Genomic DNA, 18610 nt, shown 5'->3' on the forward strand with positions numbered 1-18610 from the left:
TCAAATGACAGCAACTAATAATCTATAATGTATTACATTTTGGAAGTTACTCGCCCAACACTGTATTTCAAAACAGTAAAAATATTATATGAATATACTAACATATGAATATGCTGAAAATTACTGATAATATGGGTTTAACACCAACTCAATATAAAGGCCTTAATCGTGATCTTAACTATGGATACTCATTATGTATTATTGGAAACTGATTCGTAACACCATGTTTAAACTTTGCTTCCACAGTATTCATTTGTAATTCATGGCAGCAACAAACCTAGCTACATTACTGTTAAAAAAAATAAAAATCAAAGACTCACATGAACAGCATCAAATACATCTTACAATGATTTGACACATGTCAGTCCTCAATTGTATCCAAAAACTAACATTTAGCTGGTCCTTCCTAACATTTCCATTTGGCTCCTGAAACAGTCACTGGACTGAATGTGAATGAGACAGAGTCAACAAACTTTATTAGTCAAACTGTAAGAAAGACAGAATGTCAAAGAAGACACTACACAACAATAAAAAGCCAGAAACATTGAAAAGACATTTAAAAAGATTTCACAGGAGGAACACTTTACTGGGTTTTACACATCTCCTCCCCGTTAGGAGACTTAGGCCACCACTCCTCCTTCCTGTCTGCATCTGCAACACACAACACATTTACTTTAACAGTACTCACATTAATATACATAAACAGAATCAAATGACCCTTACAGGTCTCCATCTTTTGTCTTGTGATGTTCATAAAGGTCTTGGACAGATGCACAGGAGATTTGTTGTTAATAATGTGCCAGTAACAAACAGTAGTGGTTGTAATAAAGTGTTTCAGTCACCCGTCAGTGTTTGTTGTTGCTTCTAGTTGACTATGCCATCACAGGACACAGTTTGTTTGTAGTATATACACAGGAGGTGCAGTACTATCTTAATCAATTCCCGCTTTTTAACTATGAATTGTGGGCAATTTCCCACTTAAGAAAAAAAAAGGAGTGCAAACCCTCAAGCTAAATTCTAATAAGTCAAAGTCTTAAATAAAAATGATTAAATTCATTGAATCAAAATCATTAGAGAGCATCTTAGTTTGAAAGCCCCACTATTTTAACCTACCTGGTGAAATTTCGACCTGTACTGTATTTCTGTATGTACTTTGTACCCCCTGTTCATATGACGGGTAGACTAAACACTGGAAACACCTCAGTGTGTAACAGAACAGCTCAAAGCACCACAAACTGCAGCCTCAAAATGAGCAGCCAACACATCTCTCAACAGTTTCAGCTCAAACTGAACTTCAGAGGACTTCCTGCAGGACTGCTGGATCATTAGTTTGAGCTAGTTGGTCCTACTGGTGTACCCTCTCAAGCTCCATCTGTAACATTTCAGTGTTTTGACTGAAAGACTTGAAAAATTATTGGTCACTACTATTTTCCAGTAGTCCTAACTTTTCATGTTGTTTAAATAAGTTCATCTATCTTGACATTCAGCAGTGTTTACTCTACATTGATTTATTTGTAGCGGCCCACACAAATTAGTTGGCTAATAAATTTAGCTGACACAAATGAGTCAGCTAAAAATGACAGCCATGTACGCTGTACACTGCTGCTAGTCAATATCGACTTAGACTGACTCAGGCTTTAAGGCTCAGTGGGAGACTGGTGAAGTCCCAACACCCCATGCTTCTGTTAGTACACCCTCAGTGATGGCCCAAACACAGTGATGTTACAGCAGTTACCCTTCTCTGCATCTGGTGTATCAGGAACTTGGGAAACCTCTGGCAAAACAAACAGCTCAGGTCTTTATGGTGTTAAGACTACCAGACAAACAGCAGTACAGGGAGGTGAACTTTAGATGTAGCTTACCTGGAATGGTCCCGAGGCTGGAGTTATCAAAGAACTGCCTTGGACAGGATCTGGACAGCAACTCTGAGCTTCCACCCACATCAAAGAAACTGCTTTTCGGAGAGTCCAACAGCTTCCTGGGAGAGTCCAAAACCTTCCTGGGAGAGTCCAGGACTTTCTTGGGAGTAACCAGAAACTTCTTTGGTGAGCAGAAGACGTTGGAGGAGTCCGAGGCCATGGGAAGGCCCCTTTTAGTGGGAGTGCAGGGCGATGAAGGCCTGTCCACCTCTGCCGTGCTCTTCCCCTTCATCCTGATGGCTCTGTTCTTCCACTTGCTGATTTCTGCCTGCTGACTGGACACCGAGCTGGTGTGACGGGGGACAGATGTCAGAGCAGCACTAGAAGATGGACTGAATCACATGAACTGTCCTCAAACTGCTTGCCCTTACCTTTCCAGCTGGCTTATTTTAACCTGAAGCTGTTTGACTTCTTCCTCCAGTTTGGTCTTCTCCAGCAGAATGCTGCTCTTGATCAAACCTCTGGGGTTGGTCAGTCTGGCATGAAGGTCCTCTCCCTGCAGGACTGAATTCAACATGACCACATCCTCTTTAAATGCACTTTAAAGCTGCATCAATCAACGTTTGGTCACAAAAGGGCAAAAAAAAGTCAGCATCCATCACCAGCCTGGCAGGTGTGTAGTGTGCACACAATAGTGTCAGTTAGCTGTACGAGTTACAGGCCGGTTAGGTCTTGTCCGATCGTTGAGCAGAGAGCTCCCAGTGTTAGCGGCAGGCTAGCAGCTACAAATGCTGAATTCATTCCTTTACTATAACTGTTCCATTACATTAGTCCTTGTTGTCTCAACATACAGTTGTTATACAGTGAGGCTACACTGGGAGCTCTTTTAGCAGCGCTGGCCTCTTTTGCCACAGATTTGCTGATACTCAGGACTTTTTCTGCTATTCAGCATTGTGCCATCTTTGAAATCTCTTAAATGTTAAAATGCTGTTTAACATTTGTTTGGGAATGAGCAGTCTATCTTTGTAACTTTGCTATAGAGGCTTTGTAGTAGGTCTGCAGGCATACCAAAGAGAGAACACATTCTCTAGTGTACAAACTACAAAGCTGAGTTACAGGTCTTCAGCCTCTTTAAGTAATTAGCACCAAACGAAGAAACTAAGGAGTACTTTTGTTTTTATATTCATTTAATTATGCTGTGTGACTCAGTTTAAGTTCTTTTATTCAGATATTGGAGTTTTGATGGGAGAAAAACATTTCTAATAGAGATGTTTCATTTAATATTGTGATCCAGCTTCTTAGTGTTTATAAGCATTTAATTTTTGAAACTGGGGCTCAAGAAAAATCTAACTCAGTGTTGCCAGCTGAAGCCAACAGCTGTAAGCAAGTAGAACTACATTTTCCCCAAGATAAAAGACAATGTATACTAGGGCTGAATGATTAATTGCATTTGCGATATTATCGCCATGTAACAAAACGAGATTTTCTAATAGCAAAGGCTGCGATTGCACTCTGGGCACACGACACCCAAGAGGAAAGCAGTCTGCAGACGAAGGTGATGCTTCGTCTGCACGTTACGCTGTACTTTGCCTTCTTGTTGTACAATGGCCTTAAGTTTGACAGTCACACACAGCCACCAGTCAGCTCAGGAAACATCTGTGAAAAGGCGTTTCAAACCAAACTCACAAGTCTGAAAGAGGTGCAGTCTGTCCCGAGTTACAGCTGCTGACCAGCATCGGAGGGGAGAACTCCAGTGTTGTCGGAGAATTACTAAACTTGTCTATTAAACACGAGAGGCGTCACTTGGTTTTATTGTCGTCGGCCAACTTTTGAATTGAACCTCAAACTGAGTATTTTTTTGAGGTTTTTGTTGAGATGGACTGAACTGTGGGTTTTGTATTGAGCGCTTACTGTAGAACACACTGTGGTGAGTTAGTTTTTCTTGTGGTCTGTAGGCCGACCTGATGATATATCATATTATTTAATGCCATGACTTGACTCTCAAATGATCTTTCTCATATTATTAGAATTTGATATTTCTTCTCCACCATTGCTCATAATAATTCATGCATCACCTAATTTCATTTTAACACAGGCCTGGACTACAAGAAGGAACAGTGTATGTTTAATCTATGTAATGTTGTGTTGGTCATATTATACACCGATTTACTGCTTGTCCATTTTGAACAACACAGAAGGTAAAGACTTTAAAGAAATTAATCGCATATTAAATCGCAATATTGGTTTAAAAAAATAAAATTTATATATATAATTTTTTTTTTTCGCAATTAGATTATTTTCCAAAAATCGTTCAGGTCTAACGTATACACACACTGCTGACTTACATGACTCCTCTCCTTGCTGCTGTGATTTCCTCAAGGTCTCCTTCAGTTTCCTCAGTGACTCTTCCTTTTCATTCAGCAGTGTGGTCATCCTCTGGATCCTGAGGGGGGCAAAGCTCTGGTCAGACCAGTCAGTCGTGGAATAAACTGAATAAACTCCTTCAGTGTTTTCTCCCAATCGGGAGAGAGGACTGGTACAACATACTACTGAACGGATCAATCATTTCTAACATGACTGGGAAGAGAAGGCAACCACAGAAATGCTATTAGGTACATCCAAGAGATGAGAGAAAACCAGAACAAACAAAACAAAGGGTCAGATTGCATCCAAAGTCTTACTCCTGTTTGTGTTTAGCAGATGCTGAATTCAACTCCACGTCTTTTTCGAACAGTTTAACTCGGAGTTTTTCCAGCTCAACAGCACTGGGTGATGAATTTCTCTGAAGCAGAAAAAGACAAATATTAAAAAAGCTGCTCTGTGTAAGTCTAAGGACCCAAACTGAAATGGTTTACTGAAAAAAAAAAAAAAAAAAAAAAAAAAAAAAAAAAAAAAAAACACAGACCACAATAACAACCTGAGATCAGAACATGAACCCTTTAGACAAACCTCAGACTGGTGCAGTCTTCTGTTGAGGGTTTGGATAGTATTTTCCTTGTCCTCGACTTGTGCGCGGCTGTCCTGCAGCTCTGTCTGCAGGAGCTGCATAGCCTCTTTATGGTTGGAGACCGTGTTGGTGGCTTTAATCTGAGCGTCCTCCAGCTGCTCAATTTGTGCACACAGAGCCTGAAAAACAGAAAATGTTTGTCACCATCTGCGTGCGCGCGCACACACACACACGTACGTTTCCAAGTCGTGCCACTTTGAGATGAGACTTCACACGTGGTGCTCTAGTTAGTGTTTGGGGCAGCAGGACGGTGTGTGTGGGACTGAGTCAGAATAAAGTTGTGTGTGTTCATAGTGATGAAGGAACATGTCACCCAGTGCAGTAGTGAGGCTCACTGATGGGTTTACTAGTTTGTGGACAATAGTGGAGCTGTGGCTCAGAGGAAGAGGAGACATGAGGCTGTGAGACACATACAGGACTTGTTAGCAGATCCATTCACTGTTTGTTTGTTGTCAACCAATCCCATCCCACAGAGCCAAAGTCCTTATAGGCAAGTCATGCCACTCGGCTGCCATCTTGGCAACTGCTGCGGGCATGTACTTCGGACGAAGAAGGCCAGGCTCCTATCTGAATGAATGGGGAGAGCGCCAGAACTGCACTTCTGCTGGTCACCGGGACATAAAAACTACATGAGTGGAATCGGCAATAAAATCTGATAAAAATAGCTGAAAAAGTTTGACAACTTTGCCCCAAAATATTGGTTTCAAAAGCGTTTTTCCTCGGTTATACTTCTACTACGCATGTGTTAACACTTCCACGCATGCACACTAGAAGAATAACGGACCCTTACGTCAGTGGAACCACACGACTGGCTGAAATATGATTCCTGCTTTGGCTGTTAAAAGCAGATGATTGGCTTTCTAGCGGGAGGGGCGGGATAACCGCCATCTTTGCTGTTACAGGCTTTTCCCATAGAGTTGTACTGAGGAGGTGACCGAGTGGCGTGTCTCCTCTAAAATGTTTCTGTTGATAATAAGAAAAATATTAACTGCTAATTTTTGTAATCCATTGAGTTTAAAATATGTATTGGCCTATCACCAACAGAAAAAAGGCACTTTCCAAAATGTGATTAATAAAAAACTCATTTCATTCATTCACTGAGCCTAAGTGCTCAAACAGAAACTAACAGACACACATTCATACACTGGTGGAACAGCCGCCAGGGGCTGTTTGGGGATCAGTATCTTGCCCAAGGACACTTCGACACGCAGCCTGGAGGAGCCGGGGATTGAACCGCTGCTCTTCCGATTAATGGGCAACCCACTCTATCCCCTGAGCCACAGCCAACAGTGTGTTACTACCCTATGTGATGACATCAGTCACGAGCACATATAAAAGACTTATGGCGGACATACTTTGACCTTGTCTTCAGTTTGCTGGAGCTGAAGAACAAGTTGCTGGTTGTCCTTCAGCAGAGAGAGCTCTGTCTTCAGAGGAGCTCCCTCCAGCGCCTGCAGCAGAGTGGAACTCTTGCTTCTCTCTGAGCTGAGCTGAGAATAAGCCTGACTGTCCAGCAGCATCACCTCTTTACACAGACCATTCTGTTCATCAAAGATAGCCTGCCGGAGTCAGGTGGATAATATGACATTAGAAAGACAAGCAATAACACTGCGATACATTCACTGGGGAAAACAGCAGTCATACCAGTCCATGAGGACAATCAGGCTGCAGGTGTCAATGAATTCTGTTCAAGTTTTCCACTCCTTCTTTCTATCTGCTTCTAAAAACTATGACTTAATGAATATGATATCATTGTCACCAAGAATTCTTGATTCCAATTGGGTGGCAGGTGACATTGTAGTAAACGGACAGTATAAACAGACACCTCTTGTGTCTCTGGTTTAGGGTTTGGTTTAAAGTTAAGTGATATAGTAAACATGTTTACTTACCTGCAGGGTCATAGCCCTGCTGTGAGCCACTGTAGATCTGTGGTCCTGCTCACAGCTCAGGATGCGGTGCAGCTCGCTGAAGCTGGTTGGCTGGTTGGCGAACACGGCCTGCATCTGCTCCGTGAACCTCTCCTTGTCTCTGACCTCAGCTGACAGCTCACTGGGGCAAGACGCCATGCTGGCCCACAGCTTCTCCAAAATGATGGCCATTTGCTACAAAAGCAAGTGTCATCACAAGGCTTCAATACAGGAATGTTTGAAAAATGAAAATATAGAAGAGGGAAGCACAATCACAGGAAATCTACAAATCACAGACTGGAGAAACAACTTTAGTGGGTTTATACAGACCATTTAATTTCACAATAGTTGAAAAGCCGTCCGGATGAGTGAACTGAAGACCACCTTTTGAAAAGGCAGAGCAGCAGGGCTCACCTGCAGGTAGAGCTGCCTCTTGTCCAGCAGCTCAGTCAGTCTGGGTTCCCACAGCGTGTGGAAGTCCTCGTCTTTGACAGAGTAGCTGGGTGCCTGCACTCTGCACAGCAGCACGTCCTGCAGACGCCTCTCCTCAAAAACAGCCAAATCTTTTTTCACCAACTCCTCAAAGAGAATCTTGTAGCTCCGTGCTCGCATCTGTAGGTGCTCCTGGAGAGGCAGACAGCACGAGTTTTCAGGTTATCGTCTGGTCAAAAGGGTAAGAGCTTCAGGAAATTTCAAATGGAAGAAATATTGATATTTACCACAATGCTTTCCAGATTATCAACAGTCTGCTGTCCCAGGTAAGAGACAGCGTTGTAGACTTTCAAGGTGGGTTTTGGTAGAATGGGCAGATAAGAGCGCTTCATGGGAGGCCGCACTGTCCGGACCTTGTCCAGGAGTGTGCAGCGATACTTGGAACAAGTGTCTTCAAACTGCTGGAATTTTCTGAAGGACTCCTGCAATGATACGAGTTCAATGGTTTCAGAGTTATATTGAACTCTCATGTTAGATTGTCTTTCCCATCAGCTGCTGGTTAATAAAAATGACCTGGAGACATCACCTGAAGCTTCTCAGCAGAGTCCTGCAGCCGTGATGACCCAGTGTCTTTCACTCCACTGGTGCTGTGATCCAAACTGCTCAGCTGCTCTCTGAGTGCTGAGACCGTTGTGTTTGTTTCACTGAGCAACTGAACAGAGAGAAATATAAAACCTCACTTACAATAACCATCTTTACACACCCACGTGCCTACAATACTGTGCACAGTGCCCTTCAGATCCTTTATTCTCATGCTGCTCGCTCCAACTTCATACCATTTCCCACTGTGTCCTGTGTTACATCTCAGGAGATAAATATCGTCCTCAGTGTGTACTATAGGAAAAAGTAGGCTGGTCCTCACTTGCAACAAGAGAACTACACAATATAGTTTTTCCTAGCTGCCTCAGTATACCAAATCTCTTCTCTAATATAATTACTTTTCACAACAGATCCCAGCACAGGCTAACTCTTCAGAAGTTAGTTCAGTATTTATTGAACTTGGTAAGACTTCCCAAATTCTGATTTCTGATTATATGAAGATCATAAATAACTGAAACAAAAAGACCAGGAAAACAAGTGATGACTAGTAGAACTGTTGGCTAACCTGCTGTGAGGAGTCAGCTTCAGCTTCAGCGAGAGCTTGTCTCGCCCTGCAAATTTGAAGCTCCTTCTCAAGCTGGTCCACCTGACAACAGCAACACATCATCAGAACCGGCATCACAGTTGACAGAAATGTTAACAGAGGCATGGGGACAATTTCTGAGGCCAAAACACCACTGGATGTTTTTTTAATGTGTGAAAGGAGGCCTTGTTAGAGATCATCTTGAGATACTATGAGTGTATGAGCTATGAGTGAGATACTGTATGTAAATACAGTCCGTTTACCATCGGCAGTTTGCCAAATGATAACTGCACCTAGCCAAGTAATAGTATGGTACCTACCCCAACCAAATCCACAACGTGTCATTTTTTATAAGTTAACTGACAACAGAAATGCTTTGACGCAGTCTGCTTTGAGGCCTAAGTTACGGTCCTTGGATTACCAATGAAACTTGCACAAATTTACCGTCTCCATCCTGTCCTCCAGCTCTGCTCTGAGCTGCTGCTTCTCCTGTCTCAGTCCCTCCAGTGTGTCCAGCAGCTGATCTCTCTCCTCACTGAGAGACGTCACTCTGCTCAGCAGCTTCTCCACCTCCTCACTGTGAGTTTGAGTGTTGGCCGTCCTCTCAGACAGCAGACTGTCTCTCTCTGCTCGCACACTTTCCAGTTTCTCAGTTAGAGTTATCAGCTGTAGAGAGGGGTACAATTGGAATGATCATCCTGCTCTGAAGTGTTTCATAAAAGCAAGTTATTGCCATTTATAACAAGTAAGGTGTGAGACATTAACCTGTTGATCTAAAGTGCGTTGCTTCTCCTGATGCCGTCCCTCCAGATCAGAGTTCATCTGCTTCTGTTTACACAGCTTTTCTTGGACTGACTCCAGAAGCTCTTGTGTTTCAGAAGCCTTAAAACAAAATGTTAATGTAAATGTTAATTTGAGGCAAATCCCCCACCCACCCCCTTAAAAAATAAATTAGAAAAATTTTTAAAAAAAATCAGTTTTGTGAATAGTTGAGAGAGTCTGTGACACTCCGTCTAAGACAGATTCTTAATTATTTGTCCTCTCTTGTAAATTCAGCAAATGTAACACATGATGTTATTCCTTTCTTTGTATAAAACAGTGTCAGTTTGTCCTGGTGTGTTACAGTAACGGCTCGTAAGCTACTCTGTCACTAGATACATGATATGCTTTGTTTACTGCAGATCAGCTGCTCAGATGAATTCACCACACACCGCTGCCCAGTTATTTCTTACTGTACATCATTCACTTCCCCCACATTGCTTTCATCTTTCACAGTTCTGTAGAATAATAATGCTTTGGGCTTTCATGGTACAGAATAGAGACCTATTCAGTCATTAAAGACGCATCTCGATCAGCCTTCTCACTTGCAAAATGTAACGTTGCTATTACCAAATATCAGAAGGCTAGAGTGTTGTGTGTTGCCAGCACGTTATTTGCAAAAACATAGAGAAGATTTCTACGGCACATGGAAACCAATTTAAGCAAAACAGGAAATCAGTGTATTTGAACAGAGGGGCAAAACGTATCTTACTGATGGGCTAATCACAGTGCACTATCACTGCTTGGAGCCCAAATGTATATCTACGGATGCAGGACAATTGCTTAATGATTTTGTTCTTAAAGAAAACTCAATTATTGTACATAAATGGTATGCTAAAACTCTTCCTGCTGTAGCTGTGTCACTGTACTCCGAGCTAAGCAGGAACACAGTATGGTAGGCTATAAATTTTAACAAACCTAGTCTAGTCTCAAAATTACCCAACTACATAACAACCTGCAATGTTTCCCCTAGGATTTCTTCCAGGGGGGTGGTAGAAGTGTTGCCGAGTGGGCTTGTTACAGATCTGTGGTGTCGTCATAGATGTTCTCTGTTCTTCTTTCACATTTCTACTGCTAAAGTAACCACCTCCTGATGGAGCTTGCTACAGTGATGCTACATTCACATACTGGATGACCAGACCTGGGCCCTATGAAATCCATTTAAATTTTTGCGAGATTCAGTTTTATTTTTAAAAAAAATTCTGTGTTTGCCGTTTAAATTTTTTGGAATTCTGTGTTTTACAATTTAAGCAGATTGTCATAAGAAAGACTGTAGTCATGTGGTGCAGGATTGAAATTTCAATATGAAAATATGACAAATTGAATCAATAAATGAATTTGATGCATCATGCAAATATGCATATATAAATATCCAAATGTCTGTGCAATTATTTATGGGGACAATTTACAATGAATGTATTACAACAGTAGGATATCAAAATACTATAACAGTCTACCATTTAATAGGGAACAGTTTGCAATTTATACATTGTTGCAGTACATGTATTGTGAATTGTTCCCTATTAAATAGGTTATTACTTGACAGCCTCCATATGCTGCTGAACACACGGTAAGAAGTAGGTCTGACGGAGGCTACTCTCACGTGGGCAGTGCGCCTCCTTATTTGCAAAGCTTGACCAGACGTAACTTTGATTTTTTTTCTAATGGAATATCTGACTCTGAACACACAGTCATGAAGTCTGCAATGAGTTTTTGTCTTGCATCTGCCGATGTGGCTGCACTTTTGTTGGGGTGAGCTCTTGATAGTGTATAGATAGTGATATTGCCCATTTGTGAAAGCAGCTTTATTATTTCGCACGTCCAGGGTTTTATTTTTTTATATAAAACCTAATTATATATTTTGTAATTCTTTCAGGGGGCGCGGGGTTTTAGCGGCACGGGCCGCTCTCCTAAAACAATGGTAGGGGAAACACTGACCTGTAACAGAAATAGAAGAAAGATGGAAGAGGGGCAGTGCGTGCTGTCACAAACCTCCATCTGAAGTGTCTCCATCCTGTCCTCCAGCTCTGCTCTGAGCTGCTGCTTCTCCTGTCTCAGTCCCTCCAGTGTGTCCTGCAGCTGATCTCTCTCCTCACTGAGAGACGTCACTCTGCTCAGCAGCTTCTCCACCTCCTCACTGTGAGTTTGAGTGTTGGCCGTCTCCAGTTTCTCAGTTAGAATCCTCAACTGTGAGGCAGAGAGAAGTTAAAAAGATCACACAAATGTCTCTTAACTCCAGCTGGGGCTTTAAACATCACTAACATGGAATGTGCACGGCCCAGGACCGGAGGGCTCTGCAGCGGGTGATTAAAACTGCTCAGATCATTGGTACCATCTGCTGAGCATCAGTGATATCGGTGAGGTGAGGTATCTGCAGAGCCCAAAGGATACTAAAGGACAGTACCCACCCAGCCACAGCCTGCTCACCCTGCTGCCTTCTGGGAAGAGATATAGAAGTTTCTGCTGCCGCACCGCCAGACTGCAGAGCAGCTTTTCCCCCCCAAGCTGTCAGACTCTTAAACTCTAATTCATCCTCAGCACTGCTCCACTGATGATAGTTTTTCTGTTTACCATTTTTCACGATTGATTCTTTATTAATGTATATTATCTCTTATGTAGCAGAAGGGAGGTACAAATACTCAATTTCACTCTACAACTTGTTATATTGTGACAATAAACTTACCTACCTACACTGCTTATAATCCAAATATCCTATTACAACTGCTATCATGTGTACAAAAAAAAAAAATGGCGTAACCCGACAAAGGATGCTATTTAATGAAAGGAAATCTATCTGACACTAACCTCTGTCTGAAGAGTCTCCATCCTGTCCTCTAGCTCTGCTCTGAGCTGCTGCTTCTCCTGTCTCAGTCCCTCCAGGGTGTCCAGCAGCTGATCTCTCTCCTCACTGAGAGACATCACTCTGCTCAGCAGCTTCTCCACCTCCTCACTGTGAGTTTGAGTGTTGGCCGTCCTCTCAGACAGCAGACTGTCTCTCTCTGCTCGCACACTCTCCAGCTCCTCTGTCAGCCCCTGATTCTGTCAGGAACAAATGGACGCCTCATTGTAATGTCAGATATTGGGACAGATGTGAATATAATATCTGTATTTGAATGAGCCTGCTTAACAATGTTTTCAAAAATTCAAAATAAATTAAAAAATTTGTCTAAAATCTGTTGATCTATTTAAGAAGTAGGGCTGAACGAATTGGGGGGAAAAAAAATCTAAAAAAAAAAGTTTAAAAAAAAGTTTAGCTAAAGTTCAATAATCACTGCCAGTCTATTTTTGATGGAAGCCGTGTCAAGCACCACAGAGAGGATGAACTGGGCAGGAAGTCAAACACAGAAGGCAGAGAGAATTCGGTCAATTTTCAAAATAAAAACGCCCTGTGCAGACTCATCAACAATAAACACAGTTAAAAATAGGGGTGGGAATTGCAGGGTACCTCACGATACAGCAAATCTGTGATAATCAATATTTCGCTTGACAGTCCTAAAGTGATACATCACGATATCTGTCTATTAATACAAAATGCCTGTGAAAAAGTTTACCATTTGCTGCAAATCCAAACTGCACAAATCTGCTCAGTCTGTAAATAAAACTACAGAGCAACTATGAAAAATTATTATCAAAACATTTGTTTATAAAAAAGGCACATAAAATGCAAATTCACTGAATTTTTTTCTGCAAATACAAATAGCTGTGTACCACCTACGTCTAATCTGTACATCACATTATATTAATAACTGTTCGGTCACACAGCATTGTGCTGTCCTTTCTCTTTCTACTGATAGCTGTATTCTTACACCACTGGGAATATTGGATGTGAGTTTTGACCCTATAGCTGGTCTGTGTGGAGTGCAGAAGCATTAATGTTAGAGTAGCAGATCAAGAGAGTCAAATTAGCAGCTATTTTATGTCACACAGAGCTCAGGAAACATGTACTATAAGTATTTGCACAGTATGTCATTCAGGATGTTCAGCATGTGAAGCAAAATGTGAAGTTTATGTCAAGATTGTATTTTCGCGATCGCAATGCTAATGTCCGTTAAGGGAGATTCCCCATTATATGTTTGCACTGAGCTAACCATTGAAGCGCAATTTTTTTATTAATATTATGTATCGATATGATGGGCTGGAATATCGATACAGTATCATGGAAAAATGTACAACAATATATTGCTGTATCAATTTATTGTCAGACCACTGGGTAAAAACAGAAAAAATAAACGATTTAACTATGTAGCCTACTTAACCATGGCAGAATCCCAAAAAGCAAGGACAACTGAACACATTAGCAACATCTAACCAAGTCAGCAAAAGCAGGCAGGCAAAGCACTCTTATTCTGAAATGCTCCATATGGATATATAGCCTGCACAGAGCAGAACGAAACGGGCTCACAGAGAGCTGTTATCAGTAGTTCAAGTACACAAAATGACAAATTAACATGTCAACAAAGTGTAGGTAAACGCTCCGCTGCTGAACACTTCAGTGTGAGTTTTTTACCCCATGTTTTCCTCTAGTTTCGTTTGTTGTTGTAAAATGTACATGCCCTGTGCACACTCTGATTGGTAAATAGGACCATAACAGGAGGGGTATGGCACTTGTGATTGGCGAGCAGATCTGTCAAACAAGGATGACAACAGAATGAATCTGTAACTGCAGGACTGTTTAAAACGGGTCAGATGCGCTGTATAATCAACCTACATTTTAATCGCGATCTTCACGATTAGCTAATCGTGTTCTTTCAAAACGCAATTTCAATTTGAAAACAATTCATCGTTCAGCCCTGTTAATAAGCGACAGCCAGCATTAGACAACCGGCTCATTTTGTGTATTCTTTATGTATAAAAATGTAGTCCTGCCTGTTTTTGGAGCTCTTGTAACTGCAGGGTGCTCTTTGCATCACTCCCATTGGTTGCTCTGCCCTCCAGCTCTGCCTTCTGACTCCTCAGCATGCTGATCTCATCTTGTAGAACTCTGATCTTCTCCTGAGACACCCTCAGCTCCTCCTGATTATTGATCATCTGAAAGATTTTACCACCACATGAGTGTACAAGTGAAGATCAGTTGAAGAGTCACTAAAAAGGAGTTTACAACAAGTCCAACAGTCTACTGTCAACAACCAGGGACGTCTGGGGCTGTCTCATTACTACAACTGCAAGGGTTAGTCTATTATTCTGTCGAAAGAAAGAAAACTAATCAGCAACTATTTTGATAATTGAGTCGTTGGCAGATTAATCATTCATGAAAATGATCAGTACATACAGCCCTGCTCATTATGTTTAGACACTTTACTAGTGATCCAAGAAAAAAAAAAAAGAACTGAAAGATTGTATTGTATGATATTGTATCTTACACTATACAGACAAATGTATGCCAGGGCCGCTGATGTGTTTATACGACCGTTTGTTTGGTTCTTTCCTGTTTTAACAGGACAGAGTCCCCGAGCACGAAGCCAGCACCATAACAGTGCTGTAATGCTGTGGAAGACGCTGACTGGTCTGCACAGAGCCCTGACCTAATGTTCATGGTTTTGGAATCACATGTTCAACTATCACATATGGGTGGGACAGTTTTGGCCATAAAGTAAATGATGCTAACTGTAAATGCTTTCTCTGATCACTGGTTAAAGCGCCAATGTGCAGTAACTGAACCAAAATGTAGAAAGAATTAACTCACCAGTTCTACATTTTCTTGAAGGTCATTCTTCAACTGCCGCATATCCTCCTTATTTTTCGCCAGATGCTCCTCTAGCTGTTGGATCTGCAACACCGTGGAGGGATACTTTAATATTTTCAGTATTACTGATTTCTGACAAGGCCTTTATCTACTTCAGAACACAGCTGAATGCCTGAGCAACAATATAAACTGGAAATTGTTAAGTAGCAATGTCGCTCAGAGCAAAGAGATGCAAACATAGTTGTTTCTTGCTTGCTTCAAGAGTCTTTTTAGGGGACAAAGGACCAATTGTGAAAAAGGTCACTGTGGTGTAACAATGAGAATAAGAGTGACATGATCTAACCTGCAGAAGTCGTTGAGCTTCCTCCTCTTCTTTCAGCGAGTACGGCTCAGAACTGAGCAGCTGCTGTGACTCATACTGCATATGAAAAATAGAGAGAACAATGTGACCTCAGTTTGTACTAAAGGTTTAAATAATCTCTCTCTCACCTTGAATAAAGTTTGATTTTAAAAACAGAACGGCAGTCAATTAACCATAAACGGTGTGTATCTGATTCTCTCATTTCTGAGAAGATTGGGGGCATTATTGGTGACTATTGGTTTAACATTAAGGCCATCTTCTGTTGAATGGCACTTTGCAATTGGCCCTTTTGCTGTGGCTGAGGATCAATATCTGCAAATCTGGTCAAGCCACATGTTGAATTGTTTGATAAGAGTTTGCCCATGATTCAGTTCACTTAAATCTAAAAAATGTTTTATGACACTACTGGACTGTAAACTGCACATTAGCATGACATGTAAATGGATGAAAGAACTTCAGATGCAAATGTAATGGCTGAACTTTCATGTCAGTCTTTAGCATTTAGCTACAGTTGGTGTGGGAACGGTTGGTGTGGATTGGAGAAATTATTTATGTTTCACTACATATGATAGTCTTTAGTTTGAGATCACACAGGCGTACACAGTTTCCAAGTTTTACCGTCTCCATCCTGTCCTCCAGCTCTGCTCTGAGCTGCTGCTTCTCCTGTCTCAGTCCCCCCAGTGTGTCCAGCAGCTGATCTCTCTCCTCACTGAGAGACGTCACTCTGCTCAGCAGCTTCTCCACCTCCTCTGTGGACGTCTGACAGCTGGTCTCCTTCTCAAACAACAGGGCATCCCTCTCTGCTTGTGCACTCTTAAGCTGCTCGGTTAGAGTCCTTGTCTGTTTAAATGGGAAGATTTTTAGGAGTCAGAACGATGACAATGAAGAATCAGTGGTCAAAATACACTTTATTAAAATTTCAACTCACCTGTTGCTCCAAGTCAGACTCCTTCTGCTCACAGAGATTCATATGATCGGAGTTCTTTTGCTTCTGCTCTTGGAGCTCCTTAAGAAGACACTCAGTCTTTGCAACCTAAAAATAAGAACACTTTGTAACATCAAATGGGCTACAGAACTTCCGAAACGGCCACTATGCATTTAGCTTTAGTGAAAGGTGTTTTAAGTAGGGGTGTGACGAGACACTTAACCCACAAGATGAGATGAGACACAAGACTGGGTTCTCCAGATCGAGGAGAGACTTTAACACCATTTTTTTTTTCCCCCTTTTCTTTTTTTCTCTTCTTTCTTTTTTTTTTTTTAACACTTGTTTCATTTCATCAATTTGTGTCTCACCACTAGTGACTTCAAAACAGCTTTCCATTGATTAAATTGACCCATTAACACCATTTTTAAGAAAACTTCAAATGTTTTTATATGAAAATCTTGAGCACTAAACACTTAATTTTCTGCATTCTGGTCAAAATTTCTCTTTTTGTAAAGGGAAACAATTTAAAATATAATGGAATCTAATGTAGTGCAGCTCCCAGCTCCCAGGCATTCTGTGTTGCTTTCAGATACGTTTTTTTTCCTGTACATCAACATGTGGCATCATCCCTGCTGAGGCAACACGCATGCAGGCATGATTTAGTCTTTCCCCCTCTTTTGTGTTTTTGGGGACGTAACCTCTCTAAATGTGCAAGCAGCAACTTTTCAGCTCAATGACAAACTGTTTCATTTTAATTCACTTAGAATTTAAATGAAACAATGGATTTTGGGCTTTTTCACTTTGCAAACCTATTACATGCATAAAAAAAAAAAAAAAGTATATAACTCAATAAAAGGAGAAGGCAAAAGCCAAAAAGTATAATATGACCTCTTTAATAGCTCCTGTATTTCAGCAGGTTTTCTGCTCATGTTCAAAACTTTCTGTTCAAAACATGTTGAAAAAAAAAGTCAGAATATTACGAGACTAACTTAATCAATTAATGAGAAGTCCACCTGCCCTTTACTTTGCCGTGCATTATGTTACTGCTCTGCTGGTATTTTCCTGCTTCAGACCGTTTTGACTGACCCAGTTTGGGACTACATGTTGCATGTAAAACTAACAGACAACACTAGTGATCACACAGAAATCTCAACACAAATCCACACGTTAATTTCAGCACCTCTGAAGTGCAGCTCACAGTCCCAAACAGAGAACAGTTGCTCAGTTTTTAGATGTTTATATTGCAAGACTCTACCAGCTACGTTACCACTCTGTCACAACTGGCTGTGACTCACCGTGCAAGAGGTGTCGCATCAGCTGGGTGGAGTTGATTTGCTCCGAGAGTGTTATCAGATATACATTTGCTTTACTTTGTGGCTTAATAGAATGCGATATTGCGAGACAGCTTTTAACCTGACGAGAAATCTGGTCACAATTTAATCTCGCACACTAGTTGTAAGAAACAAACCTGCTGTTCTAGCTGAGCTTGCCTCTCTTGGTTTAGTCTTTCCAGGTCAGTGTTTCTTTGATTCTGCTCTTGGAGCTGCTGTTGAAGTGAATGTAGAAGGCTTTGAGTCTCTGTAGCCTGAAAATGAGGGAAAGAGTAGCAAATTGTCCATTCATCCATACAAGAGAAAAAATATATAGTAATGTGTGAGTACAAGCTATTCAACATCCCTGGCAATGTGATCACATTTAAACCACAAAACGTCAGATCTCAGTTTGACCAAAAACTATTTCAACTCACCAGCTCCACATTACGCTGCAGATCATCTTCCAACTGGCTCTTCTGCTCACTGACGGCCTGCAGAGTAGCCTGCAGCTGCTCTATCTGCGGTGGAAAATGGCCACAGTACATAATTCAAGTATCAACCACCAGAGTTGCTTGAGACATGGCTGACACTAATCCAGCTTTTGCTTACTGTCAACAAATACTATAAAGAGACCAAAAACAGCAAGGTGTTGGTCCATCGCTAAAAAATGTTGACTTCCCTACTTTGTCTGCGGCTCTCAAGCCCACTGGATACATACATATTTTAAAACAGGGCACACATAGTTTAATTTAAAAAACAAAAAAAACAAGGCTCACTTATTATAGTTTTAGGTTTTTTATACAAACATTTCTCAGGAGGAAATAGTGCATTTTTTGGAGACTCTAGTGAGTGTTTGGGGCAGCAGGACAGTGTGTGTGGGCCTGAGAAAGAACAAACTAAAGTGTTGGGTGTTCGTGGTGTGAAAGGAACATGTCACCCAGTGCAACAATGATGTTCACTGGGTTTAATAGTTTCTAGTGAACAGTGGAGCTCTGTGGCTCCGAGGAAGAAGAGACATCAGGCTATGATTAGACTTGTTAGTAGATATATCCACTGTTTGTTTGGCTCTGCCTGTGAGGCTTGTTGACAATAAGGAAAATATAGAATATCATCACACTATT

General features: G+C 41.4%; 1 protein-coding gene across 1 annotated transcript in view; it reads right to left on the minus strand.

Moving 5' to 3' along the window:
• Nucleotides 1-450: 450 nt before the first annotated feature.
• Nucleotides 451-18610, minus strand: part of cenpe (centromere protein E) — a 33362-nt gene continuing 15202 nt past the window's right edge. The window contains exons 30-51 of the mRNA XM_046060016.1: nucleotides 16180-16275; nucleotides 15870-16091; nucleotides 15234-15308; nucleotides 14891-14974; nucleotides 14074-14235; nucleotides 12013-12246; nucleotides 11200-11394; nucleotides 9154-9270; nucleotides 8833-9054; nucleotides 8371-8451; nucleotides 7792-7917; nucleotides 7493-7687; nucleotides 7188-7397; nucleotides 6756-6968; nucleotides 6222-6425; nucleotides 4809-4985; nucleotides 4541-4641; nucleotides 4205-4302; nucleotides 2291-2423; nucleotides 1863-2206; nucleotides 1736-1774; nucleotides 451-651 (exon numbers count right to left, since the gene is read on the minus strand). Of these exons, the coding sequence (XP_045915972.1) occupies nucleotides 584-651; nucleotides 1736-1774; nucleotides 1863-2206; nucleotides 2291-2423; nucleotides 4205-4302; nucleotides 4541-4641; nucleotides 4809-4985; nucleotides 6222-6425; nucleotides 6756-6968; nucleotides 7188-7397; nucleotides 7493-7687; nucleotides 7792-7917; nucleotides 8371-8451; nucleotides 8833-9054; nucleotides 9154-9270; nucleotides 11200-11394; nucleotides 12013-12246; nucleotides 14074-14235; nucleotides 14891-14974; nucleotides 15234-15308; nucleotides 15870-16091; nucleotides 16180-16275 (3396 nt within the window). The 3' untranslated portion in view covers nucleotides 451-583. The remainder of the gene's footprint in view (nucleotides 652-1735; nucleotides 1775-1862; nucleotides 2207-2290; nucleotides 2424-4204; nucleotides 4303-4540; nucleotides 4642-4808; nucleotides 4986-6221; nucleotides 6426-6755; nucleotides 6969-7187; nucleotides 7398-7492; nucleotides 7688-7791; nucleotides 7918-8370; nucleotides 8452-8832; nucleotides 9055-9153; nucleotides 9271-11199; nucleotides 11395-12012; nucleotides 12247-14073; nucleotides 14236-14890; nucleotides 14975-15233; nucleotides 15309-15869; nucleotides 16092-16179; nucleotides 16276-18610) is intronic.

This window comes from Micropterus dolomieu, linkage group LG10, assembly GCF_021292245.1.
Source record: "Micropterus dolomieu isolate WLL.071019.BEF.003 ecotype Adirondacks linkage group LG10, ASM2129224v1, whole genome shotgun sequence".
NCBI lineage: Eukaryota > Metazoa > Chordata > Actinopteri > Centrarchiformes > Centrarchidae > Micropterus > Micropterus dolomieu.